Source organism: Anopheles stephensi, chromosome 3, assembly GCF_013141755.1.
Source record: "Anopheles stephensi strain Indian chromosome 3, UCI_ANSTEP_V1.0, whole genome shotgun sequence".
Lineage (NCBI taxonomy): Eukaryota > Metazoa > Arthropoda > Insecta > Diptera > Culicidae > Anopheles > Anopheles stephensi.
Window position 1 is genome coordinate 63,961,445 of NC_050203.1, and position 27,785 is coordinate 63,989,229.

At 44.7% G+C, this 27,785-nt stretch overlaps 1 protein-coding gene across 3 annotated transcripts in view; it reads right to left on the reverse strand.

Moving 5' to 3' along the window:
- The window catches only part of LOC118511592 (probable serine/threonine-protein kinase clkA), a 105,593-nt gene that overhangs the window by 73,048 nt on the left and 4,760 nt on the right, over positions 1-27,785 (reverse strand). For 2 of the 3 annotated variants that reach the window (XM_036054853.1, XM_036054852.1), the window contains exon 2: positions 23,042-24,572. In XM_036054853.1, the coding sequence (XP_035910746.1) occupies positions 23,042-23,227 (186 nt within the window). In that variant the 5' untranslated portion in view covers positions 23,228-24,572. Of the gene's footprint in view, positions 1-23,041; positions 24,573-27,785 lie in introns of those variants that run through there. The other variant, XM_036054854.1, reaches the window with a different exon arrangement.

Consider the following 27,785-nt stretch of genomic DNA (forward strand, 5'->3'; position numbering starts at 1 on the left):
CAAAATTTACACAAACCCGATGCACACGAAAGCTGGCATATGAAAGTGGCACACATTCGTACGTCGTTATAGGGTGGTACTCCCAAAATAGTTCCACCATTTAGATGAAGTTTCCGGCCGTTTCACGCCGGTATCGACATTTTACATCTCGCGCGACGTTTGCAGGTGATTCATCCATGTACGCGCATTAGCGGGTCGAGCCTCCCCAGTAACCGGATGACTAAGATGACGCATTACGGTTGTTTGGTGCCGGCAACTGTTGGTGGGGTAAATATGATTAATACACACCGATTTGCGAATTTATTTACTTTTAGTTCTTTAAATACAAGGTCGGCTTAAAAAAGGATAGCTTTCTGCTTGGAATATACACAAAATAAAAGAAAATCTTTATTTAGTTGGTATCAGCTGAGAACGTTTGAGAATAAGTAATGTCTTTTTAGTAATATCGCTCACAATTCTTGGCCTAACGAGCTCTTAGGTATTGCCTGCCATTTCTGGCTTAGGAGACTTATTGATACCGCATAGTTGGACAGTCAGTACCATAATATGGGGGGAACGGCCCAGAAGAGAATTGAACCCCGCTCATGTCGCGTGAAGATCGCGGGGCCGCTGTCACATCTACCAGCGAGCCGTGGTTAGTATTATATTAGATTTTAATATCAGTACCTGTGTGCCTTTCCATCACAGATCACTCAGGGTGTAGCAAGGGCTAACAACTAGCCGGCTAAGAAGTACAAAATAAGTAAGACATAATATGGTCGGCCTAACCTTAGCAGATCATTGAGTAGAGAGGAAGAAAAGACCCTTATAAGAGAACATTCATCCGTTTTTGTTTAATACAAACAAAATGTTTTATAACACTAGAAATCTCATGAGTTAAAGTACAAACTCTGTTTTCTACTAAAAATAAAGTTGAATAAATTGTACACAGTTCGACCACATTGAAAACTGTAGCAAAAAAAGGGACGAGTTTCTGAAAGTGAATGTTGGCCAAACTGAGAGCCAAAACATTCCCGTCCGAAAGACACATTCCATTGCCCGCGAATAATTTCAATAAACAAAGGTGGAATTCTACTTTCGTTTTTGAGCGTATCCTTCATCATGCTTAAAATACATTTCTTCCTACAAAGTTTCGTTTTTTGAACGTTTTGAGAGGAAACTACAGGAATTTGGAAGCCAGGGGCATACAAGAAAATTATATTAAGCTATAATTAATTTACTACACCGAATCAACGAGGCATCCCTTACGTTTTTGCACCACACAGCCCCGAAAGGAACATCCGGGCTGCATATCAAACGCAACAAAACACTGAAACTGCCGCCGACTGCCGCCCAAAAAACCCGACCCGGCCAAGCGCCGTAATGCAGCAAGCGATTTACGTCTAGACATGTCGGAATATAAATGAGCATTGTTATTTCTTGATATTTTTCACAGTTCTTGCACAACTCCTCCCACAAAATGGGCCACTAAAAAACCCTTCTGAAGCGTTCTGAACGGTATGGTTAGAATTTTTCGGTAGAGTCTTTTTTTTTTGGTTTGGATCCATCGTTCCAGACTTGCTTCCTTAACCACGCACATGCCATGTACATGCCATTTTTTTCGTTTTCTCCCAACCTAGGGAAAGCTGCCTCAAGGAATAGGTAAATGGGCTTCCCGATTTGTCCTGAACCTATGGGATAACAAATTGCGGTCTTGTAAGCTTAAGAGTATGATTTTTTTGAGCTCCTCGCCGTTTTATAGCTTCGTTTTGAGGTGAAAAATAATCAGCTGTACATCATCGTGCCCTCGGAGGTACTGATCGAACTGCAACTTCATGCCGGGGAACAATCTAGCTGCACGGCAACTTCACGAATGCTATCGAACATATAAGACATTGATTTATGGGAGCTCCGAAGGATACAGTGTGCATGTATCCCGGTACTCAGGTAGTGCAATACATTATCGGTGACGGGAAGAAGCTAAGCATCTCCTTAAGCTTTCGGAGAGGTTCGAATTTTTTTTAGTTTAAAATGAAAATATTGTATAGTCTTACTTTTGATGCTGTTCTGGATTGTTGGACGTCTATTATTATTAATTTCAACTCACCTGCAAGGAAAAATAATACAAAAAGATAATATTAGTCTTATGCTCAATAATATGGAAGTAATCGGGATTTTTGGGATATTCGAACCCTTACTGGATTCTATTCGTCGCTCCGCACGCTGAACTGGCTATCAAGCTATGGATAAAGTTATTCAAGTAAGCCAGTAACGGTAGGCCAAGACCTCTCGAGATTGTAAAGCCAAAACAGAAGAACCGGATTCTGATCAGAATTTCTGGACTGAAACATTTCAAGGCCAAGAATTACTATAATCTTGAATCGAGTTCAGAACATGTGATCGACTTCAGGTCTTCAGAAGAATCTGGAGATGGCTTAAACTATCCTCTAAAGTTTGTAGAGACTAAGGAGATATTAAAGCAAACAATCTATAATAAAAATTCAACATTGCAATAAGAAATTCTTAATGCCTCTTGGCTTAATTTTCGCTCCCATTTCTCAACGTCTTTTTGGCAGTTGACCCTAGTTGTTCCCATACTTCTATCTGTTTATTCCTCCTTAGATCCCACACCGACATCCGCTTCCGTAAATTGATGGCGTACAGAACGGTTTTATCCTCCGAAGCGGATCCAAATGTGCTGCAGCAGAATCGTCTGTCTATTTAATAATTGAGATCATAACGAGAAATAAACAAATCCCCAACATATTGCTGCTTGCCGTTACGTTGTTTACTACGCGTCACGCACCGCGTCTCAGCCACATCCAGCGAGCATGTGTCTATCGGGCGAGCAAAATCTTTTCCACCCTTCTTTCTTTCTTTCTTTCTTTCTTTCTTCGGTCCTTTTACTACGGTTCGGTTGGGCTGCATCTAACTGTAATGATTGCAATTGCTGCACACACTGGCTACCATGCAACCGTGCCGGAAACCGAACCAGACGATGGCGGAAGATGCGCCCGGCGACGCGATAGTAGAAAACAAAAATAAGCAAAAGACAAAGTAACAATCAAACAGCCAACCAGAGCCAGCTCAACAAACGGCTCGGCAACAGACGGCGAGGCCGTTCCGTTCCGCTTCCCGTGGATGGGGTGATGGTGGAGGGAGATGATGGAAAGGGGACAATGATCCCCCTCCCAACTTCACCAGCAAACAAACAAACAACACACACAGATAGACACTGGTCCCAAACACGTGTGCACAAGGCGGACAACATAGGCAATTTGTGTACCGGTTCAGTTCCGGCCGCGCGCGAACCTAGTCATCCCACACGGTGCGTTGTAAAACAATAATTCTCTGATTTTTATGCGCGACTCTCCTGCCGTGACTGCATTTATGCTTCATGCATTTGCGGCTAATGCACCTCCCACCACCCTCTGTTTTTGGAACGGAACTCGGAGTGGGTCTTCATCGTTCGCGTCACCCCCGGTATGATGCGAGGCTGGAAGTCGGCTGTAAAGCGCTTCGGTGTATGAATCGCACCTTTCTTTCCGTTCAGCTGTCCCGGTACCACCCTTCACCACCCCCCTTATTCCCATTCATTCTCTCTGTCGATCCGATTCTACTTTTCCCCATTGTCGGTTATGAAAAATGTGGTCCCCGGAAAACCTCTCCGAACGGTAGGTAGGATAGGGGTTAGGAAGTAGTTCGGAAGGAAGGAAGGAAACAAGACCCAACGAGCAGTGGCAAGAAGCTGTGGGTGGGTGGGGGTGGTAAGTGCGAGAAAAGATTTGTCTAGTGGTGGGAAGCAAAAGTGGGGTCTTCGTTAACGGGGTGCCACAATGCGTCTCATTTAGTGACTGTTAATGTGGAGCTGGCTGGTGGTTGGTGGATGACTGGTGGGTGGATGGGTAGCATAATGATTCACGTTTACCATCTTTCACCCACCCCCATTTGCACTCTTGCGACCTTTCATTTGTTTGCACTTTTTTCTACTTCCTACGCTAGAGGCAGCTGCCAACAGAGGGTTTTGGATCTCGCGTACCGTACGATAGGGGCCAATTGTGATAAGATTGTCCAAGACATTGGTTCCCAAACACGGGACAGTGGACTAAGCGAATGAAGTCGATGGTGTTTTTTTTTTAAACCAACGGTATGTTAACGTCAAAGGCAATCAGCGTGTAATAAGAAAGCATGTTAACTGTTCATAACATCTGTTTGTCTATCGTAAAAAACGACGATGTTTGGAATGGATCTAAAATGTGCCATTACATTATTTTACATCATGTTTCCAACAGTTATAAAAATTTTACAAGGACAAACACTTGCATCTGTTAGCTTAAAAAATTGCACATTCATTCTCAAATATTTTAAAAATAAGCGTAAATTCGTAAGTCGCACTACAGAGCCTTGAGTTAAGGTTTTTTTGCTAACATATATCTATTTACAAAACAGGGACATACAGATTGGTGATCTCACCTTTGAAGACGTGAAAACTTTTCACCAAGCTCGGTTCAAAAGTCAGTACCTAAAAGGCTACAGATGTTGACATTCGTGCCAGAGTACTGACCAGTTCAATCGGCCATACTGCAGCATGAGGAATCTCCCCCGTAAAAAAAAAATGCATGTCGTGACGACTTTTTTTATTTCTATATAGAGACTTTGAATCATAAAGGATGCACCAGACGAAGGTTAGGACATCCTAGAACATTTATAGTCCCAATATTCATTAACGCATCTGAGACATGGACTATGTACACCACTGACGAATTGGTCTAATTCTAGTCAGATAGATAATAGCTGAGAAGGATTTTGGACTCGTGAGTGTTAAGCGAAAAGGAGTCACCAGGGTTTTAGGGGTAGAAATGACAACGGAAGACCCAACTTGTAGAGTCTTTTGTGACCATACATATGGCAAGAGTAGTTGTGTAGATTCCTGATAATCTCGGCAAGTTTCGTTATTGACTTCCACTGTACATAACATGTGGTTCATGTTATATCATTGGTCAACCCCACAACCACTCAATCAACTTTGATTTTTAACAAACTATTTTACTATAAAATCAAACAAAAATAATGGAAAATTATTTGAGTCCTCGACTAGCAAAATGCTCACTGACAAGGACGAGCAGTAAAGTCCTCATTCTCACTCTATCGCATCGCGTATCGCAAATTGTGACACTAACGTCTGACACTAACGCCTGGGACACCGCCACGGCTCACGTTGCATTCTGTGCCTCGAACTTTGATGATCATGATGTGGCAACGATAGCATACGATTGTGACGTTAAAATACATTCGCGCTAAGTATCCCCCCCTGGGCGTAGCGCAGAGACTTCTCTGCTTTCTCGTCGCTTCAAATTCTGATTCTCTTGCATTTTATGATTAGCAAAAAGGCGCTGCATTTTATGCAATTTTTCCCATAGCACCATTACCCATCTGTGTGCAAGTGCGTTTGTTTATTTTCTTTGCGCTTGCTCCTATGCACCTCGCTTGCCATTCTTACCATCCGCGACATCTTGCTAGCGGTGTATCTATTTTTCTACACTCTAAAGTTTGTCCTTCAGTGTGCGCGGCGTTACGTTTCTTTTTTTAAGCCATCCGCAAAAAGTCCCACGGTCACATCGGTGCCAAAGAACTTCGTTGACAGCGTCGGAGGTCGTTGTGCATACAGCGAGTGCCGAAGGGCTGCGCGAAATGCGATAGAATAGCAAATAAAGCGTGGGTACAAATGGCTCCAAACGGTCGGTGGCACAGCATCACAGCGAATGTAAACTTTTTGAACGCGAAGCAGCAACAGACGCAGTTCTGTTTGACGTGATTTCGTGGAGCGGTGGGTTTTTTTTCCTCATTTTGGAAAGTTCTTTCCCCGGATGGGAAAGAAGTTGGAGCAACACTGTGAGAAAGTGTGAGCGCTTCTTCTTTAGTTCGAATCTTGTATCGTAGCGTATGTCCAACATATGATTACTTGACGGTGATCTTCGGCAAACTGTTGACAAGCTGCTGGAGGAAGGCTGCCCTGATTGGTTCGTTCCTATTTCAGTTATCGAGTTAGGCGGTGGGGAAAACATAGGAACATTTCGAAAGAAACGAGAAAGTTTGTTGCAAAATTTTGAGCTTCGAGAAGAAGCTCTTTGCTGCTTGTCGAATGATACTAAAGCAATAGATGGAAAGTTGTTATCCAGCTAGCTCTGATAATCCAGAGATTGAGACAAAACAAAAAGCTTGTTCAGCAATGGGATAAGCAGGATGCTTTAACAAGTTACCACAACTATGTTCTGAAAGGTTCAGTATTTCTTACTTTTACCAAAAAAAATATTACCAAACCTTACCGATGTTTTAAAAAAATTTGTTTTCCAAATTTCACCTTTGTCCCCATTGTTCCATCGCCTCACGTGCACCGTCGTGTACTTTTAACTCGTTCATATTCATTAATGTCGGTCATAATTATTCCAAGTACACTGCTCGTTGTATTGCGGATGAGCTGACGACTGTTTCTTGATTTTATAATCACAAAATAATGTTAATGAAGTGGCTGATGATTCGACAAAAAAGAAGAGAGAAAACAAACCCTCAACACGATAGAAATATATTTTCTTCATTACACGCTCACTTCAGTATGATCACTTCTGGTGGAGAAAAAGCCACGAGAACGAGTAGAATTTCCGCACCACGAGACGAAAGTCATCCGAAAAAAAAATAAAACAAACGGAAGTATGCCCAACGACATTGTGATATGCACACCGAAAACCACAGCCGACAGCCGGAAGACATATTTTTAATTAAAATTGTCGCTTCCCTAGTGACTGTCGGTGAGGGTGTCGGCACGGAAGTGGAGAGAAATGAAATGGTCCACCGAGCAGTGCAAATATACGACGGAAGGAATTAGTTAACTTTAACTAGCAAAAGAATCTGAGAAAAAAAGGTCAGTTTAAATCACTCTATTGTTGCATGAGGTTCTATGAATGGCTTCGTTCAAAATATTTGAATTCAAATTTCAAAACTACAGTTAATAATAATCCATGGATAATTTGACACAGATTTGGACTCCATGTTTTGTAGTAAGATCTACATAACTAAGCCGTCGGTTAGTAAGGAGCTCCAAAGTTAAAACCACAAAAATGTATACCCATCGAACCCTTTTTGTTTTACTTGCCCGGGTTACGGGACCTCCAGCCACAGAATGGGCAATGCCCAACCACACCACTCAAGAATTCCGAAAATAAACCCCTCCCGCAGCCACAGAAATAACTTCACAATCAAAAGTTATGAGCTACAGCAAATCTCTGTCGCAAAGGATGCGTTCCACCGAAAGCTCCTTCCAAATCCTAATGAGATAATGTGACTCCTATTATCAAAATCTGACCAAGGGGACCTCACGCAACTACTGCCCCATCTCAGCATCCACCACCGAGAGCCAGGGATTTTGAACCTCCGGATCGGGACGGTACGCACAGCACAGCACACGAAAGCCCATCAATTTATAAATTCCTACGCAAGGCGCCCTTCCATTAAAATACGAAACCCTTTGGTCCGTTCTTCTTTCGGCGACCTGAACAACCGGCCGTACATGCCTCACACATCGAGAGAGAGAGAGAGAGAGAGAGAGAGAGAGAAGGGGAAAAAACAGACAACAAAATCCTTCGTTTTCCCACCGTAGGCAATCCCGGCAGGCAGTGAGTGAGTCCATTCCATGCTTTTCGTGTTTTTTTATTTGCCTGGGTCCATTCTGAAGGAGAGCCTCCTGTACCGTACCCCAGCAGGGAACCATGAATCGCGCGACATGACGTGAGTCCGGTTCGACCGGTTTCTAGGAAGAAAGGGCTTCTGGAGGACGAGTCCATACATAATAAACAGGTACCACGGACGGGCCTTCAAACGAAAGCGAGGCCAACCGCCCGCTGTATATGCTGTTTCGAAGTCGTGCAGGACTCCTGTCTACAAAGCCTGTCTACCTGGCACGAAAGCGTTCTGTCTGTGCCCACCAACACCAGCGGTACGGAATTGCTGGCAGCTGCATCGGCTTCTTTCGGAGACCCACAAAAAATCGGCAAAACGCTACAATATGTAATTTGCATTCACATCCTGTCCCGGGCCGGTTGCAACGATTGCAATGGGCCTCTTTTTTGACTTCCGTTTCTTGCGCTTGCTTCACTGTCGGGTTATGCGAGACGTTCCCGTATGGCGCATGTAGAACGATACCGCCGTTACATACTAAATAAATACATCGGATGTAAATTGGTTTATTCCGAAGGTCTCGGAACTACCTCGGACCAGTGAGATGAGTTGTGCTGTTAGAAAATCGTTTCAAGAAGCTAATCTGCGCTCGGCCAACCGCTCTATCGTTCGTTCGAAGCCGGAAAATCCAATTGCCGCGAGGCACGAAAAAGACTGAGCCAATGCGCGGTCTGTAAAAGGTGCGTGTTTCGCCGAGCCATAAATGGTGCGGCTCCACGTTACGAAGCCATCGTTAAAAGCAGCCGAAATCACAGATAGTGGAATTAGTTTTCCACAATAATCCCTGCCGCGGGTATTGCGTCTAGCCGGCGCAAGAAACAATTGCTACGATCGATCGGTTTTGTCTTCCGGAGCACAATGGAGTTCCTGGCGCACGTTGCAATCTGCACCGGTTTATGTGCACACGAACATAAAAGTAACAGAAAACACTGATCGGAAAATTCGCGAACCATCCTTCCGGATAAACTTTTACGCGAGCTTAACAAACTGGTGTGTCCGATGGTTTGGTCGGCGAAAGGAATCTCCAATTCATTATCCTAGCATTCCCGATTCAGGACCCGGGTACGGATGGCTAATACCAAAACAGGAAAGGCAGTGTACCCCATATGGGTCTCATAGCACGCCAGCAGCACACGATAAGAAACCGTTTCATTGCCGTATTTGGCGTTCAATTTAACGGATTCGTTTGGCTGAAAGTTATTCAGGTCGTCCGGTACGAGCCGTCGACGGGGGCAAGATAATCAGAGTTGTGCGTGTGATGCATTACGAACCTTTTCGTGCCTTTTTCGATGAGTTCGATCGGTTGCAGGAGATAACAAACTATTGGCTTGTTAGTGTAAGCCGAGGGCAAACAAATGGATAAGTATTTTATCGTCCGTCTTAAGTCAACATTGAGCGTACATTAATCACTTCAAATCGATAGCTGTTCGAGTTGATAAACGCGATTTAAAGGTCTTGTTGATATAAGTCTTTAACTTGCATCTTAATGTATTGAAGAGTAAGATAACTTAAATCAATATTGGCAATAACCGATATCTGCAATGCTTTCTTGCCAGTAATTTTCGAACGATTTCTCTCCTTAGTCCCCATAGCTCATGTCTAACAACGAACAAAAAAAACGCACACAGACAATCTGCTCTCATCAAGCAACAGCAACCATGCGCCTGAAGCAATTGGGACTGGAACGAAGTGACACCTGCCACTACCTATCCTCGGTGTTTCCCCCCTCGCGTCGTCCCCAATCAACGTCTACCGCAATAAAATCGAGATCAATTTAATGATGCGGCTCACCCGAAACCGGTCCGTAATAAAAATTACATCGACAGACCCGTCACCAGCCGAGTTTTTCTCGCTAAACCCCGTGATCCACCCGGCGGCTCTGTCGTCCCATGATGGACCTGCCTGCATCCAACCGCTGTCGGGTGAAACTGACGATTTGCGCCAATCGAATCGAACGGCAGCAGGCGTAGCACAATTTTCCCAGCCTCCCAACGAAAGGAAAAACCGGAAAACCATCCATTGAATCATGTTTGCCCCGTAACCGACGACCAGCTTGTTATTTGTGCAACCCTCTTTCATACCCCGGTCGGTAACGACTAGTACCGAGTTAAACGCTTCCGAAACGATCACTCAACAACCGGTTTCCGGCAGGGCTCGTCTTTTTAATCGTTCTTCCGATCTGGCGACACCAACAAACGGCCAACAACAACACTGCACTGGCCATCGTCGCATCGTCCGCATCGTAGTGAAAGTGAATGTAATGAGAGAGAGAATGCGCTGGCGACATAAAATTGCCTTCCGACCGTAGGCTGGAGAGCGGTTTGTTGGGTCTGAGTCTGAGCTTAGTTTCAATTTCAATGCACCAATTTAATAGTTGAGGCGTTTAAAATAAATAAATAGAGTTAAATAAATGTTGCTGGCTTTCATAAATAAATCCTGGTTAGATCTGCTTTAACTTACCAGAGTCCAAATTGTGAAAAATATGTCTGCAATACGTCCAATGTTTTCTTCAAGGACTGGCGAAGATAAGATGTCCAGTATTTGTATCTTCAAGAGACAAAGAACACTTCTCAAGACGCCTCTGTTGTCTTCTTTTTTTTGCAAACCATTTAAGCTTGTTCAATTTTTTTTTTCACGAGAACATTTCGCTTAAACAAGCCTATTAATATACAAAAGCGCAGGTCTGACCACTCTGCATCGACCATCCACCGGATGACCCAAGGATCCCGCAAAAACCATCCTCTCCAACTACAGACCGGGACCGGGACAGACTTTTTTTCCGCACGACCTCTTCGACAGCATTTGCAAATAAGCATTCATTTACATTCCCAATTAAGTAATTAAACATTTAATTTCCCCCAACCCAGGAGATACAGTCGAGCGCGAACAACAACGCCCGGGTCAACAAGGGTTGAAGTTTGTGTTTCCACTTTACATCCATCCACCATTCTCGGTGGGCTTTAGGGGTCGGTTCGGCACTGCACTACGCCTGTGGAATTTACACTGCACCATTAAAAGAACATTAATTTCAATTTCTGTTGACAGATTGGATACCCAACCCCGCGCACCGTGCAGCCGTTGCGGTGTTCTATCCGCACTAAAAACATACCAGAAACCAGATGAAGGAGCAGACGCTCTTGGACCTGATTGCCGAAGATGAGGGTTTTTGTACAGAGAGTTATCACTAATCAGACAAACAACCCGATTGTGTTGATCCAGCAAAGAAGGTACAACGAATCATATGACGCACAGCTGGATTTTTCATGTGTTTAGAACGATCCGACAAGAAGCACTTATCCGCAACAAAAGTCTCCGCATTTTTGCAACGATTGATTGATGGATTTCCAGTCGGTCATCCGGCTTGATTTCCTAGTCCTTTCCTAGGCGGGTGTTAAAAGACGATTTTCCGAACCATTGGTCCCCGTAGTTTTTTTTTTCCCCTGAAACTGATGCCGTCATGGGTTATAATTAGGAGGCGGCAGTACACGTGATGGTCACAACATAACAGAAGTGGATCAAAAATTGTGCAATCACTAAACGAATTTGATTGATTACTTTTCAATTCTGGTTGGCACCCTGCTCCCCCCCACCAACGTGACCTTCAAGATCTAGCTTTAGGTCGAATAGGTCGACTTTCGGTGTAGGTGGTTGATTATCGGGTACCCGGAATCGAAATTCCGGAGCTTAACGCTAAGTAGCGCTTTTGACAGTCGAACAAACACATGTGTCCGAGCACGACATTACCTTCAAACTGCAACTTGTTTGTACACAAACGCGTACGTCATATGGTGGCGATGGCCATTTAAAACAAATCCCCAACCCAGTCCACCTTCGACTGGGAAGACACACCAATTAAATAAATGCCTCCCCAACCTGAACCGACGTTCAGCTCACAAGATAACGGTGTGGGCGTTGTTGGGATAGTTTCTTCACCAGGTCCGCCACTCCTACATCGGATCGGTGATACACTCCATCTCCGAATGGCCGAAAGGTCCGAAAACCGGCCAAACCGAAAACCTAAACATCCCGAACATCGAAAGCTAACAAGCGACACCATTAGTGCAGCCAGGTTCGCTTTCAGCCACAAGTGCTAATTATGTTATTAAAGTAAGGAGTTCGTTCGACGTGAAGATCTCGAGCAGTTTTATCACGCCCACGTCGTGTAGCCTTGACATTTAGCAGCTCCCCGTGCCTTCTGAGCCTTCCCGTTTATACTACTACCTTGGAGTAGTTTTTTGGACACAAACACATATTATCTGGCGCCCGAGTTCTGAGGTGTGTCTGTGGCGTCAACAATAGTAGCTAGGGGCAGCGGCCGTAGGTGAAGTGCGAAATTCCTCACCAAGCATACTTTCTGCAAGATCGTCCCAACTTTTCCCCACCACCCTTAACTCGGTTCGGCCGACCGGGGTGTGTAACTACGGCACCAAACTGAAACTGACACCTTCTGTTTTTCCCGAGCAGCCGTGTGTCTCGGTATTGTACCGCCAACTCGATATCGTCCAAAAATGCAGACATCTGTTGGTAGCTGGTTGCTCGTCGTCTCACCTGCACCGCAGCAGGGTTAAGGATGATTTGAAATTCAAATCACCAGTCGTCGGAGCTCGTCCCACACACAGAGACACAATATGGCACCACAAAATGAGGGACAAAACGCAGTCCAGACCTTCCCGGTTGTGAAGGTTCTTTAGTGAAACAAACTGCTGCTGCTTCAGAGGTGCTCCACCATTAAAGTGGTTGTGGAGTGTGTGGCACTATCATCAGCAGTCCATTACCGTCATGCAATTAGACCGTAAGTGGTTTTCAACGGCTCAATTGAGTGTTGCCGATGAACGCGATGATGATTTTAAGCTATCCAACTTCCATGATTGAAGGATGCAGCTCAGGCACGACTTGGCAACCCTAAATTCTAACCCCGAATGGAGCATATAGTCCACTCAAGAGAATGCAAAGATGAATGGTAATTGCAACTTATAAATAATGTAACTAAAACAAACAGCATCATATTTCAATTCTAATTAATTAATTTGTCTGTTGTATAGAGATCCACCAAAAGGGATTCCCTCCACCATTTCACTACCTATCTACTACTCTTTAAACCTGTTCATCTTCATTGCTGAGGAGATAATAAACACGCAGCGTCATGGTGCTTTTTAAAGCCTTCGGTGCTAAATAAAAATGGCTACACCAGCTACACCTCCACACTTTGCTAGAACAATTTGACCCAAATGCCAGTATGCTAAAGCTCCATCATTTCATAATTTAGCAGCAAATTTAAGCCCCAAGCTCGAACCCCTTTAACGGCCGGGGGTCCAGAACCGGCGGCGGTATTTCCGCATGAAAATGGCGCATAAATTTTGGGGCATCCTTGCTCTGGTGTCTCTACTTCGAATGGGGGAATCCTGAATGAACCTGCCCGCCCTGAGGTTGTTTCAGTGCGGATGTATCCGGCGGTTGAGTTTTCTCCTTTGCCTCCCCTTCCTCGTGTCCCCCCCCAGCCATACTTCAGGGACAGAGAGTGCGTTCACGCGCCAAATTAAAGCTAATGGGCTTCAACCGCTGCTGGCGCAAGTGCTAATGCGTGCTATTTCCCCCGAGCGGTTCCGATTTTACTTCAATCATCTCCATGCGACGAGATGGAGAGAGAGAGAGGGAGCGTGGACCGTCAGACATGCAAAAGCGACCGCGAATGTGAATACTATTTGCGTACATTGTGATCTATTAATTCAGAAGCAACGCTGACTTCCGCTGATCGTTGCGGCGTACTTGGTGCTTCTGGCATTTTTTCCCCCTTTCTCCTGTGAGCACAGCAGCATCGATTGTATGAATTTAATTAATTTCACAGTAATCTATGCTAATAAACGAACTATAATTAGAATATTACCAACTGATTCCCCAAAGCTAACTACTGTCAGGGAGGGGAGGTACACACCACAGAATCCGTTGGTTTATGAAGAACTAATTAGGTGCAGTGTGGTGGCTAATAAAAATGGCAACACCGTTGCAGAACCATATTCAAAATCAATTAAACTATTGCACTCGATTATTGTCCGCTTCCGCCCCTCATTGTTACAGAGTGACATTAATTTAATGGAATGCAAATCGTCATACGCTGCCAGACGAGAGCAGAACCGTCCCGGCTCGCATGATGCTACTACGTACGTACGCTCTAGCGAGCGTTGGCGACGACTGTGCGCCCGGTGCATCCGGAAACGAGCACAGAATGATAATTGCTGTCTAGTTGCGCTTGGGACGCCACCGGTGACGCCATCGCTGCTGACCGTCCAAGGTGTGAAGTTGGTGATGGCTCATCGTCAGCGTTAGTCACTGTTCCGCTTGGAGATGCTTTCAAAGCTGACACCAACTGCACCATGACTGTAGGAATTATTAGTTGAGGGGATGTACCTAGGCAGGCTCGGGAAATATCCATTAGGACGGTAAAATATAAATTGCTGAAATACCGTTGAGAAAGCCACAGATTTAAAAGCCTCTTGAGCCTCTTCTCAAGAGCCACCCATACGTGGCTTGCTAGCATTGATTGAATATTAATTCACTGACGATAAGTGATGGACACCCTCCTAGAGCATCTCCGTGATGCTTGCTGAAGCCAATGGCACTAAAAGTCTCCATAATGAGTCGGAACCTTCCGCCCGAGCCACTAACAAGAAACCTTCACCCGAATGCCCTAAGCCTTGCCATTTTATGACAGTTTTAATTGAATTATTACCACATCATCCACCAAACGATGTGTGTCTGGCGCGCGGGCGAAAGGCATCACCGTGAGTCAATAGTAAACGAGACAATGTTGGTTGGTGCCGATGGCGTAAAAGTCTAAATAAGGTAAAGCGACGACCGGGGTAGGCAGTCGATACGCCTTCGCTTCTTGTGCGAAAGAACGCGTCGTTGAAAGGCTTCCGAAGACAGGGCCCCCGCCGGAGGCATTAAAACTTTTCAAAGCCGTGTAGCATAAATTGTGACAGGCAGATATATCTGTGTCAGCAATTAATATCCATATCTATCGCGGCATGTCGCTTATGGTCGGTGAAAATTGACGTTTGATGTTCGGGGAAGCACATGTAGAAAAAATGCCGTGCACGACCGTAGTTAAGTAAGATTGACAGTATCATCGTAACGCTTGTTAAGGAACGAAGGTAATAAAGATCACACGCGTGGCAGAATGGGAGCATGGGATATCTTAAGACGCTATCGCTTTAACGATAATTAATAAGGACGATGCGGAAAAAGGCTGCAACGCTTTTTAATAAAAAATATTTATTTTATACACATGGTAGCGCTGTCCAGTTATTGGGTGGATCCTCCCAAACCTTCCCAATTTTATTACTAAGCATAAACAATATTTCTCTCAAATATGCTCCATGTTTTACTGATCTTCCCATAACCCATTCGGATCTATAAACAAAAGTAAAGGTTTTGGCTTTATGTATCTAGTCGGATCCTGCCAAAATAAACCTCCCCGAAAGCATTGCAAATCCTTCTAACAACGCGCTAAAAATTCACAACGCATAGCGCCATTTGCCCGACGCGTACAAAGTCGAAGACAATTGCTCTATTAACGCTGGCGACATGATGTCAGCCCGAAAAAAGGGAAACTGCGATGATAAACACACTTCTTCTAGATCTCGCCCGTCCTCCTTCCACCGTCGAAGCGGTTGTAAAGAAAACAAATCCTTCACATAAACCCGGGGCCAGTATCCTTTCGCAACAGTTTTCTGATCGCCGGCCGACCGGAACAGACGCGTGTAATGCACGCACAATGTTGCGCGCCCGAGCTATTATCCTTTATCGCGTCGTCATCTTTAACGGGCAGGGCATTCATCACCCCCAGGAGAAGATCCTTGCAAGACCGACCGCCTCCGCGCGACAAGCGCGACAACAGTCGTTTTCCGGGAGCCATTGGAGCGATGCAAACCATCATCTCCCCGGGCGGGACACTACCATGGCTTAAGAACCACCAGAAGGAAACTGGTCCACACCACCCCTCAAAAAAAAAAAACAACCCCGGGAACGTGAGAGTGGGGGGGATGTTTGTATTCTTGAATTTTTATTTTCCTGCCAATTTCCAGCTAGATGAGGCCATTCTTCTTCTTTCCTCCTGTCTAGCGCGTTCCGAGTTTCCCTTTGCGCTCTCGTTGTGCTGTTTACTTGCAAACCGGGATTTCTTCTAACCACTCCCCACCCTCTGCGTTACAGCTTGGGGGTTGTAATTTTAATGCCATAAATTCAGTTTTATAGCCCCATATCCCTTGCCCGTCTTGCTTGGCCAACATTCCGGAGCCGAATTCGGCGAGCCCCAGCGTCCGCGACGCGAAACGCAAGCCTCGCCTGCGCCTGCGGGAGTACGGATCGGATGGATGACCCATCAGTGGAAGTGATAATAAAGTACTCGGGGGTAGGATCAAAGCAGTTCACTGTGAAGTAGGAAGTTTTCCCTTCGGGTTCTCGTGTGCACAAGCAACAATCAACGTTTTGGGGCGCATTTTCGCCACCCTCTCCTTGTTTGCGGTCGGTCATTCAACCATTGTCGGCGATGGTTGATGTTGGTCGGCCGGTCGAGTGGATGATAATAAAATTAGATTCAATAAAAAAATATATACGACAGTATAATTAATCATTTTTATCACTTGGTACGCGGGTTTTTCACGGGGGGGTTTTCCTCTGGTTTATGTTGATGTACGTGTAGCGAACCTTGTTCGGAAGAAACAAACTGGAAATTCAATGTAATGATGAAATTAAGGAAATCTGGACTGCAATTATGAGTGCGGTCTTCTAATGAGGTATATGTCTTCGAAGCACTTTAATTGAGGAATTGAGTGTGGCATTCGGTACCTTCTCGTTCTAGAATGCTCTCCCGAGCACTTGTTGCTCAAACGTTCAATCCAATAAGGCATAGAACTTCCATCGGTCAATTTGCTGTAACGAGCTTCGATTCTGACCTCCGATTCTGACTGGCTCAGACCGAGACAAAACACCATGTACATGTTTGTCTTCACGCAACGCTTTCCGGAAGTGCGCGAGACAAAACTGCACCTTATAGGAGTGACTTCCGTCATTGAGCACGTCGCCTCACTTCATTTCCTTCATTTCCGAACCCGTTCCCCACTCTACTAGTAGTCCAGCAAATAACCATTTGCGTCTATGGTGTTCATCGCGAAATAATCGCACATTCTGTTGCGCAATCTTGGCGCATTGGACACGCACGAAGAAGGAGCAAAACCTCGAGGGAAGGGGTTTTGGGCCATTCGATTCGAGGTTAGAATGGTTTTCTGCTACCATGTTTGCTGTACTAGCACGCGATGATGTATGGCAGGTGTCGCAGTGCAAACGGACTGCCAACAATGCCTTTTACGATCGGTGCTGCTGCTGCACCAAACCTTACGACTATCTCTGGGTTTAACCGTTAGAAATGCACGATCGTGTGACTAATTAATTCAAGATCGACCATCCTTGACCACACCAATGGCGGAATGCAGTTGCCGAAGCCGAGACCCCTGCCCCTCGATTGACCCGAAAGGCAGCTGGGTGTGCGAATGTTTGTTGTTCATGTTGTGCACGCGTATCTGGAGCACAGCCGCACCATATGGCTACGGTTCCAGCTGAACTCACCCATCACCCGTTGTCCTAGATTAGGCTTTAAGCGTTGCACAAACACTTGAGCATCTTTGAATGCACCAAATGGTGAAGTGAAATAATGCCTATCAACATCGGGAGCTGCACACTGAGAAGCAACGTCTTAAGCCATACAAATGATTGAATTTAAAATGGAAAGCGCATAGTTTACTTGCAACATTAAGCGATTGCTACCGAAAACGTGATAACGATTTCAAGGAACGCATAATCCTCTTCATGCTGTTTAGATTAGACAGCACAGGGCTTATAAACAGACGCCGTAACTGATGTGATGCAAACCCTCGGGGCGGGAACCGTTGATAAGCACTCAAGAGACCTCCGGTCCGGTTAAAGTCTTATCAGTTTGCAATCAAACATGTCATAAATTCCTCAACATTGATTCACTTTCAGTGACGAGCAATTTTAATTGGTCTCTTTTAAAGACTTTTAATCTCTTTTAAAGACTCGAGATCACGAAAAATTCCATATATTAATAAATATTGAAGAGAAAGAGTGATCATTAGTAAGAAATATGGAGAGAGGTGTCTTTAACCAATTAAGCTTCTCACATACGGGCACACTCCGATACCCTTTCTGAAATTGAAAGGCCAGGCCACGGATTAATCCCAATTACACTGTTTTTGATACGCCCGCATCGACTTAACTTCTTCGATCTCCTTGGCACCCGCCAACCTCGAAAGGTCTCGGCCGGCTATTTCTCACAGTCGCAGGAAAGACTTCATTTCACCCGTAGCTCGCCCAGTCATTCGTACAGGGAGGTAGTCTAGATGGGATTTGAACCTCGGTCCTGCCGTGTGACGACCAACACCGCTATCGCCACCGTCACCGAACTGCCCCACTACTATCTTCTAAGAGACATCAATCATGATCAATGAACCAAGAACTGAAAGTCAGAAGAATAAGAGCTGATCGACCCTAAAACATCCAATTGAATAGCAACGTAACTGACAGGGATTGAGCTACAGTACACCGTTTCATTCATTGTTGCACTTGGCTGCGGCTGCTATTCAATCAAATAAGTAAGTTAGTAAACTAAGCTACTGCCCTTGCCAAACAAACGATCAATATTGGTTTACACGTACACCCGAGCCTATGTAAACAACCCATTACCAGGCGCTACACATTAACAAAACCATTTGCTCCAGTTACACGGTATGAGGATTTCCCTCGTACCTCCTCGGCGCAAAGAAGCATAAAGTCACTTTCTACCTCGAATCAACCGATGCACGAAAAGCCTTGTCACAGAGCAGCTTTCTTAGCTCTAAATCAAAACATTAACCAATTAATTACCTCGATCGCTACATGCGGTTTGATGTAGTAGCTGGGGAACCATTTGTTTTTTACAACGCATCTTGGACGTTCATTTTACTTTTGCTTTGTTTCGCTTTCCAACTCGAAAGTCCAAACCCCAAGGCACCCCGTGCGTAAGTGTGTGCATTGTTTTTTTTTTGTGCAAACACTTTTTCCACTTTCGCGATCCGTCGTCCTCACGGACGGATGGCAAGAGATCGCGGCAGGAGATCAGACCACCGATCGGCCGGGCGGACGGTCTAGGGCTCGACCGGTCTTTGCTTCGTCGGCAGCAATTAGCAAGTTTAAGTTGACACTTGAAGTTGCCCAAGATTACTCATTCCCTTTCACCGGGCGGTGGTACCGGTTCAGTGCCGGAGCCCGCGGAACCGAGGCGAAACCGAAATGCACACATGTGCAAAACCCATGCGCAACAACGGTTGTCCATCCCGTCGGTGGTGTCTCTTCGCGGCGTGGCAATTGTTGCCCATCCCGGGTGGTAGGCAGGCAGGCACAAGTGGCGTGCGCAATCACGCCAAATATTTGCGGACCACGCTGTGGAGTGGCGGCAGCAATCGTGGAACGTGATGATTGCCTATCGTCCGGAGGCCACGAGCCAGCGTTTGTTCACCTTTCGTAAAGGTTTTTGCTTGTTTGTTGTGGTTGCTAGTTCTGTGTGGTGCTACAATCGAACAGAAACTGTTTAACAGAACATCCAACAGAAGTTTAACGGTGAACAACACATCTTAACCTTAAGCTGCAGCACGAGGCAGTGAAAATGTTAAAAGCTGATGTTATTTAATAGCAACCAAAAGTTTAGTAAAGAATTCAACAGTAAATAAGACATCGTAAGAGTATGAATATGCGTTGCCTACAACAGAATTTTTTCAATATGGCGTCAAGCCGTTATATTTAAAATATGATTTTTTTTCTGCTAGCGTCGCCAACTCACTGCTTCGCCAACTTCACATGACAGAAGCTTTATTTATTAAAATATAGCCATTCCGATACATGCGGCCCATGGCTTTTTAGCTGGGACCTTAGTCATGGCCGAATGATCACTTTTACTTGAACCTTGAAGATCAATTGCTACTCCGTCTCGGCTACAGAATGATTGAGTAAGGTCCTGCAATATGGAGGTCAGCTGGGAGGCTTTTTTCGATCAACAACACGTCCACCATCGGATGGGTCTAACTCATTCCGAGAGATTACCCAAGGGACACCATCCAATCGATTCGTTTTTGCAGAATACTCGGGATCTGAGTCAAAGAAGGATAAAGTAAGGAGGCTTTAAGGTAAAACACGAGGGGGCGATCCGGACGGAATTCGATCTCAGGACCTGCCGTGGGGAGACCGACGTAGCTACTGCATCCACACCAAAGTGACCACACCAAAGTGAGGGATAAAGCAACCATATCAAGAAATCTCGGGCTTCCTCACCAGTTATAGTGCCACAATAGTCTAAAAGTCCAATTTTTCTTCCTCAGGAGTGCAACTCACTTGGTCAAAAGCTGCTTCAAATCAACAAATTTCGCATCTGTATCTAATATACATGAAACAGAGTACGATGGAGTTGGGATTTTCTTTATCTAATTCCTTCGTCTCAATAGGCAATTCCAAGGCAATCGTTTATCTCCTCCGAACACACCTCATGAGGTGGAGGTTGGATGTTATCGGCTCCAACTCCTCGCCCCAGTTCAAAGCCCAGTTACGTAGCCTGCACGAGTCTAATAAACCATTAAATCAAACCATCTCCGGTAGGTCGTTCCCCCCCTTTGGACAAGAAAATCAGGCACGATAGCTAATCAATAAATCAATGAAATGGTTCATAGAAACAATAAAACAAAATGCTCTTCTTTCCAGTTCCTTCCGCCAACAGATTACGCTTCCAAACACCTTCAACACGTGGTACAAGCTGTATCACCATTTTGTTTTTTTTTTCGCAATTGTTATCTTAATAATTACACCATCCCAAACAAAAAACAGCAACACAGTAATTGCACGATGACCCTGCCCTGCCATTAAACGCCAACAAAATGGCATCACCGAGCTGGGTAGTATCATTTCATTTCGTGGAAGGCAATTCAACTTTTTTTTGTTTTTCGCTGCGTCTCAACACCCTCTCATATCCATTTCCTGTCCCGCGCAACGCAACTAAAGGTCGCACCAGCAGCGGAAATCACAATTTTTTGTCTGGCTGTTGGTTTCGCTCGTTTTTGCTTGTTTGACTCACACCTTCACACACTCATCTCATCGCGGGTGAAGTGTAATGCCGCGCCGTCATCAGCATGCATCATTCGCGAGCTCCACTTCACTTTTATGGGGGCCAGGGACGATGATGCCGACTCGCGCCAAGTACCGCGTGCACTTCCCGGAGCACGGGTTTGATAACAGGTTCGGTATTACAAGGGACGAGGAAAAAAACCATCACAAAAATACTCAAGGTAGCAATGAGTAAGTGAGATACATCCCAACCCTATCTTTGATTTTTTGTGCGCCAAACTGGGTGCAAACCCGGTCCACTGATTCTCCGAGCGATGACAAATGGATGGTGGATTACTAATAGCGCCTCGTAAAATTTCTACATTGCTACGCATCGTTGAGCATCGCGGGTTCGCGCGGCGATGACTTCCGGCCGGCTGATAATGCTGTGCGTGGCGATAGGAATTGACCCATTTGACCGACCGGCGAAGGTCGCCGGTTCGATTGGTTTGCCGGAAACATTCTTAGCGCATCGAATGGGTGGTTGTTGTCAGCAAATCAATTAACAAACAAACAAAAACTGTATACATTTATTCCCAGTAGTATACAACGCATTCCATCTTTAATGGGGACGCGTTTTGGGTCGAGCGTTTAATCAGCGGACGGTGATTAAATTAATCAAAAAAAAAAAAATGCCACTTCCTGTGCTGCCTATTGAAACGGAGTGAAAATTTACGATATATTGCTTGGTAAGTATTTCGTTCAATATTTAATTAAGACATTCCATGCCAGGAAGCTTGTGCTATTCTAGACTAGTGTTGTCATACTATTTCCGGCTAGCCGAACAGAAGAATAAATATTTTTTGTCTTTCAAGTTAAATCAACGATACTGTATGCTTCCGAGAGGCCCAACTTTCGATGACATTGACTTATAAATGATCCTACAACACGTTAATGGCTTGTATAATGTTGGATTTGAGAGTTTCCATAGTTTGTAGCTATTTGACATAGATCTGTGACTGAACAACACCCAAATGAAAATAGTCCTGAAAATATTGTAGTTAAATCTTTGTGGTCAGCTATCGTCGTATCTACTCATAGCACTGCTGGAATTCATAGTCACTTGAAGGATCTCGTGCTGGTTGGCCTTGTCCCAAACTCAAATCATCACTTATTCCCTTACTCGTTCATCCAAAAATGGGGGCCTCATCACTGCCCATGAGTTTGGAGGGGATATTTGAGCAGTCCGATCTCAACTGCTCTAAAAGGTTATCAACGAACACAGGTCGTTAGGGCTTGAGCACCTGGATAAATATCTTTATCTTGTATCGGTAAAGATCCCAGCCTTAAAGTCGCAGGATTTACGAAGTTTATGTAAGCGAGTTCTTGGGTGTGAAATCGAATGACAGACCAGAACCACGGAATTTATTCTCCAAACTGCGAGGAGTCTTCTCAGTAGTACTATTCTTGGACGATATAACTCTCCACTGAAATTTGAAGAGAATCTCTGATCAAATACTAGGTAAATTGACCATTGCAATTTTCAAAAGTAAGGCCTTATAAACTGTCAAATGATCTTCCCAATAAAAAACCCTTATAGTTCACATTAGTCGATTTGAGGACCCGGTAATAATTTGATGTCTCGTCTGGGCAGTGGAGAGTAAATCAAACAAAAATATGAAAAAATCCCACTAAAATATACCAGGGCTTATTATTTAATAAATAAATAGGGCTTATCAAACCAATGTGACCGAAAAGGATAGCAAATAATCGCTCGATTAAATACGATATTCTCACACGCCGTCATTCAAATAAGTTTATTTCTCTGCAGCACACGAGAAAACGTCGTACGAGCTCCGTATGAAAAGATATCCTTGTGCATAAAACACAGTCACACACCTTCCACAAGCCCAACCCATTGCACAACATTTCGTCTACCAGGCCCCAAGGTGAAACCCCAATTCCAGAGAGAGAAAGACAGGCTCGTGGCCATCTTAAGGCAACCCCAATCCACATGGCACGTGGCCCAGGTCTTCTCACCATAAAGAGCATCAACAGCAACAACCATCACCATTGCGTGTGAACGTTTTGCCATGACAAGTAAATCCTTCTCGCTTAAATTGGAGAAGAACACCTTGGGCCACCGTCGGCCACACATCTTCAGCCATCCTCCTATCGCACAAACACTCACCTTCGGATCGAGCAGACAGCGCTCGAGACTGTCCTCGCGTTGGCCGCTACCCGGTCGCGGTCCGGTCCCGTTGCTGTCCGCTTCCTGGCGCAAACGGGCCCGCTCGACGCGCACCAGCGTCGGGCTGTCCATGATGGATGGCGTACGGCTGGGCGGGCCGGAATTCGATTCCGACGTGACCCGCATTTTCCCGTTGAGCGACACCTTGAACGGATTTTGCGTCCTGCCGGTAGCAATGAAGCGGGCACCACTACGCACTACGGTGGCAAAAACCAGGCAATACCCTGTTTGCCCTGTTTGCGTGGCCAAAAGCACTGATACAAAACACACAAACCCAGCACGGATTTTGTGTTTCGACACTCGTTTTTTTTTTCACGACACTCACATGAACTTTTTTGCCAAATTTGTGATATTCTTTTGCCAAATTCCGTTAACTTTTGAAGTTGCTTATAGCACGATCGTGACTCTAGCAAAAGGCAAATTTGGCAAAGTGAAGCGGGAAACACTCAATACCGGAGATGCACTTTCCTTCACTCTCTTAATTGCAGCTTGAGCACTTGAACTACACTTTTGCTAACTGTATTAAAGACCCGGTCGTTTTCCGGCCGAACGCTTACTGTTCTTCGTTTAAGCTCTTCTACAACGCCACTGACCACGGCTCGCTCTCGAAAGCACTTACTCAACCCAAGAGGAAGCGAAACGGAAATTTAATGGATGCGATTCTTCGCGATTCTGCACTCTGGCTAGCTCTCTAGGATTAACGAGGCGAAACACTTACGGAGGGACACTTCTACCCCCTTAGACAATTGCTGACAGTCGCGACAATCGTGGCAAAGGTAGCACGAATATCAATCGAAGGAAAGCGACATCATCTCGTCCACAGCTTCCGTGGTAGTATGGAAGATATTTGCAGGCCTCAGTTAGCAAAAAAAACCCAACGGCTTAATAGCACCAGCTGTTGGCCTGTTTCGATCACTTTTTTTTTTGACCACTCACACTAATAATTTTTGTCTGACGCGGCGCGTTATTTAATCATCACTTTTCCCGATGTGCCGATGTGCGCTGATAAGATGATGCACGCTGCCCGGTCAAGATCCGCTGTACACTTTCGGGCCAGGTTTCTTGGCTTCATCTTACCATCCGGCTCACCATCATCCGCATCCGTAATCAGCGGATCACTAGCGGGGCGTACTTTTGCACCGATTTTCACCGCCTTTCCGCGGGAACTTTTCCGGTGCCGGTTTGCTTTGTCTTGCGGGTTGGCTCGAACACCTTTCCTTGCCTTAATGGTTTTCACTATCCATTTGCATTACTTTTTTACCAACCGACCGAAGGTATTACAACGCCAGCCTATCGCTCTAGGCACGTGTTTTATGCGCTTCGGGTTGCATCCATGCGCAGCGCATCGCTGTCGGCCGTGAGCACCGCGGACACTTTTCGCTTACGTCGATGTTGTTCCGGCCTTTCTTTAACGGCGCAGCGAAGTTGCAGCTTAATCAACGCAGTCTTATCTTGCTCTCGCTTGGCTCGGCTGGTTAGGAAGAAAGGCGAGAAAAAAGAAATACGATTGAGCAAATCACCGAAAGTTGAGGAAATCAGTGCAAATCGTAGCGGTGGGTGTGGATTGCACACTAGTTTCTTAACGGATTGAAAAGTGTTTTGGGGTGGATATATGTTTAAGATAATTAGAGAAATTCAATTTATTACATACATTTTTGGCATGTATGTAATTTTCGAATTGGTCTGCCATCAATAAAAAACTTAATGTGATTGTGGCTCTTTGCTGTATCCGCTAATTTTGTATTAATTTTCGAAAAAAATTCTACAAAAAAAGGAATTTTAAACTAAATAAAAAAATCAAAGCTTAAATACAGCATTCAGCCGTAATATTACAATATAAAATAAATAATTAGTTAAAATGCAAGAAAAAAGATAAACAGAGCTTCCCAGGAAAAGAGTAAATGAATAGAACAGCAAGAAAAACAGTGGTAAAAGCAAGTATCAAGAAGTATTGACGACCACCAGCAAGAAGATATATCCACATCGAAGGACTCGATAGATAACAAAATTGAAACTTAACCAAATCACAACGGACGGAATGTTTAAAAATTATGAAGAGCTTTTCTATATAACAATCGAAACAGTCTAAATTTCATTAGATCGTTGCCAAAACATTTGCCAACAGAAGTAAGAATTGGCAGGCCGAGATTTTTCGAGATTGTAGTGTCAAGACAGCAGAATTAAATCCAAAAAAATTAAAAACAATTCGAAGTAATACTAAATTTGAACACTTAAACTATCGCTCAATTTGATGTACAGATACCAAATAGGCCACTAATTTTTTATCATAGTTCGTTATACAAAGCGTTACAATTTGTCATGAAGATCCAATCATCAGAATAATTGAACTTCAGAGACTTGAAGTTCTTTCTGAATGGTCAGTAGAATTGCCAAACTAATGGCTATAGTCCTGGGCAGAACATACATAGCAATCAAACTTTTAGTTTTTATACATCTCCTTTATGGTGTAGACGGGCTTTTGAGATATTATTGATATTTAAGTTTTTTTTTACGATCTCTGTATTCTATAATAAAGCTTTTAGTAACTGAATAGATTAAATTGGGATTTCAAAGTTTTGAGAAGAATTTAACAAAAATGTATAAGAATACGGCCCAGAATTGAGTAGGTGCAGCATTAGGAGGCTGAGACGACGGCGACGTTAGTCTTCACACGGCAGGACCGAGGCTCAAATCCCATCCGGACCGCCTCCCCCGAAAGGACGAGGGCTGGATACCTTGCTACGGGTAAAATCAAGCCACAGAAAGCCAGAAATGGCAGGCTGATATCTTCGCTGTTGTAGTGCCAAGGAAGAAAAATGATTATTAAAGACATTGGACGTATTGGAAACAAAAAAAATTAAATACATTTGAACACTGAGGGCAAATATGTACTTCCACAAGCACTTAATGTTCCTGAGCTCTACCATAATCCAGAGAAATCTAATATTTCGTTAAAAAAAATCCAATTCTCGTGCCGATTTATTTAAACAAAAATTTCAAGAAGATATACAACTAATGAAACTTAGATATATAATAACATTTTTTAAATATATCTATCAATCAAAATGAATTGTACTCAAAAATGACCTCTTCTAAACAAAAATTCTACCAACTAAAGGAAACCTCCACACCATGTGAGGTGCTCCCACAAACGTTTCCATCCACCGACGCCAACAAAAGGGCCTATGGTCAGGTACCGTCACGAGTTTTCCACTCGATTTCCACCCGGTTGTGATCACTCCCGCCAGAGTGGGAAGAATGAAGCTGGTGGCGAAAGAAAGGAAGATAAACACCATTTCTTATGACCGGGTCGGGTGAAGCAAAACAAAACAAAAAAAACGGCCTCTAGCTATTATACCTCTTTGCTAGCTCTCATCTTGGGGCAGCCGTATTTTACCTCCCAGCAACTCACTTCCCCCCAAAATGGCGCAACATAGATGAATCTTCCCCCTAATGCCACTAACTCACCCCGATCCGGCAACGAAGAAATAGTTGGAAAATTTCGCTCATCAGCTTTCTTGTGTGGTGATGTTTCCTTTGCTTTTCCCGGTACTAGCTAGCTTCCAACGCGCGTACCCAGGGACAGTACGCACCAGAAGAAATGCATTCAAAGAGCACAGTAGCAGCAGCAACAAAAAAACTGGTGTATTTATTTTTTGTTTTTCGCCCTCTATCTCTTTGTGGGCCAAAACGATCCGGACATTTGGGTTACGACGGTTTGGTTTTTCCTCTGCTGCTGCTTTCCCTTAAAACAACGCTTAGTTTCGCGCGTACTCGCGGCACTCGGCTTTATCTTGGCGCTCTTAAACTTTTCCTCCGACCGAGTGCAAGCGCGGGCAGCGCCGTTATCGTTGGAAGTTTGGGTTGGATTTTGGCCCGTTCTTCGCTCTGTTTTGAATGCTTGTTCCGGTCCGCTTTTATTGTGTTAAACAAAAGTTGGCCAACCATAATCAGCACCAATGCGCTAGGGTGCTGGGCACACCCAATGCCTTTAAAATAAAAATCCATCACGCTTCTACGTGGGGCTTCTTTTTGCTATCGGACTCGCCTTTCGGAACCATAAACCAAAAGCACAAGCGGGACAGGAGGCACACGATAGCACGGCACGATTAGATGACCGATGGTCGGAATGGTGATGTTACGCCACCAAAACATACCCCCGGAAACGTGGCCTATAGAGCTCGTGAGAGTGTGCGAGTGAGTGTGTTTAGGGTCGCGTGCTAAGAACTCGCTTGCCGTAGAAGCTTGTAGTTGCAGTAAGATAAGCCGCAGAGTCGTGTCCGTCGGCGGAATTGCGGTCACTGCGTATAAATCCATCCGGAAGAAACTATTACCGAGTGTGTGTGTTGTTTAAAGTGGCAGCATGACGTGTTGACTGGACCGATTCTTGCTGTCCTTGAAATTGTTGGACGGAGGAGGGGGACTTTTACATCCGAAACCAAGTAGCGTTAATGGTTAAACGTGTTTGGAGAGTTCGGTTCCTGAGGGTATAGGTTGGTAACATATCCTCCGTAGCAACATCGAACGATGGGACGCTTTATGACTAAGTGATGCATTTCTGTGATGAGGAGCTATCTTTAACATAATCTGATACTTTAAGAACACCAAGTTTGATCGATAATGTTTTCGAGAAGAAGCATACAGGTTGGGAAGACAGGTCCCAAGATGTCCAAACAAACAGATG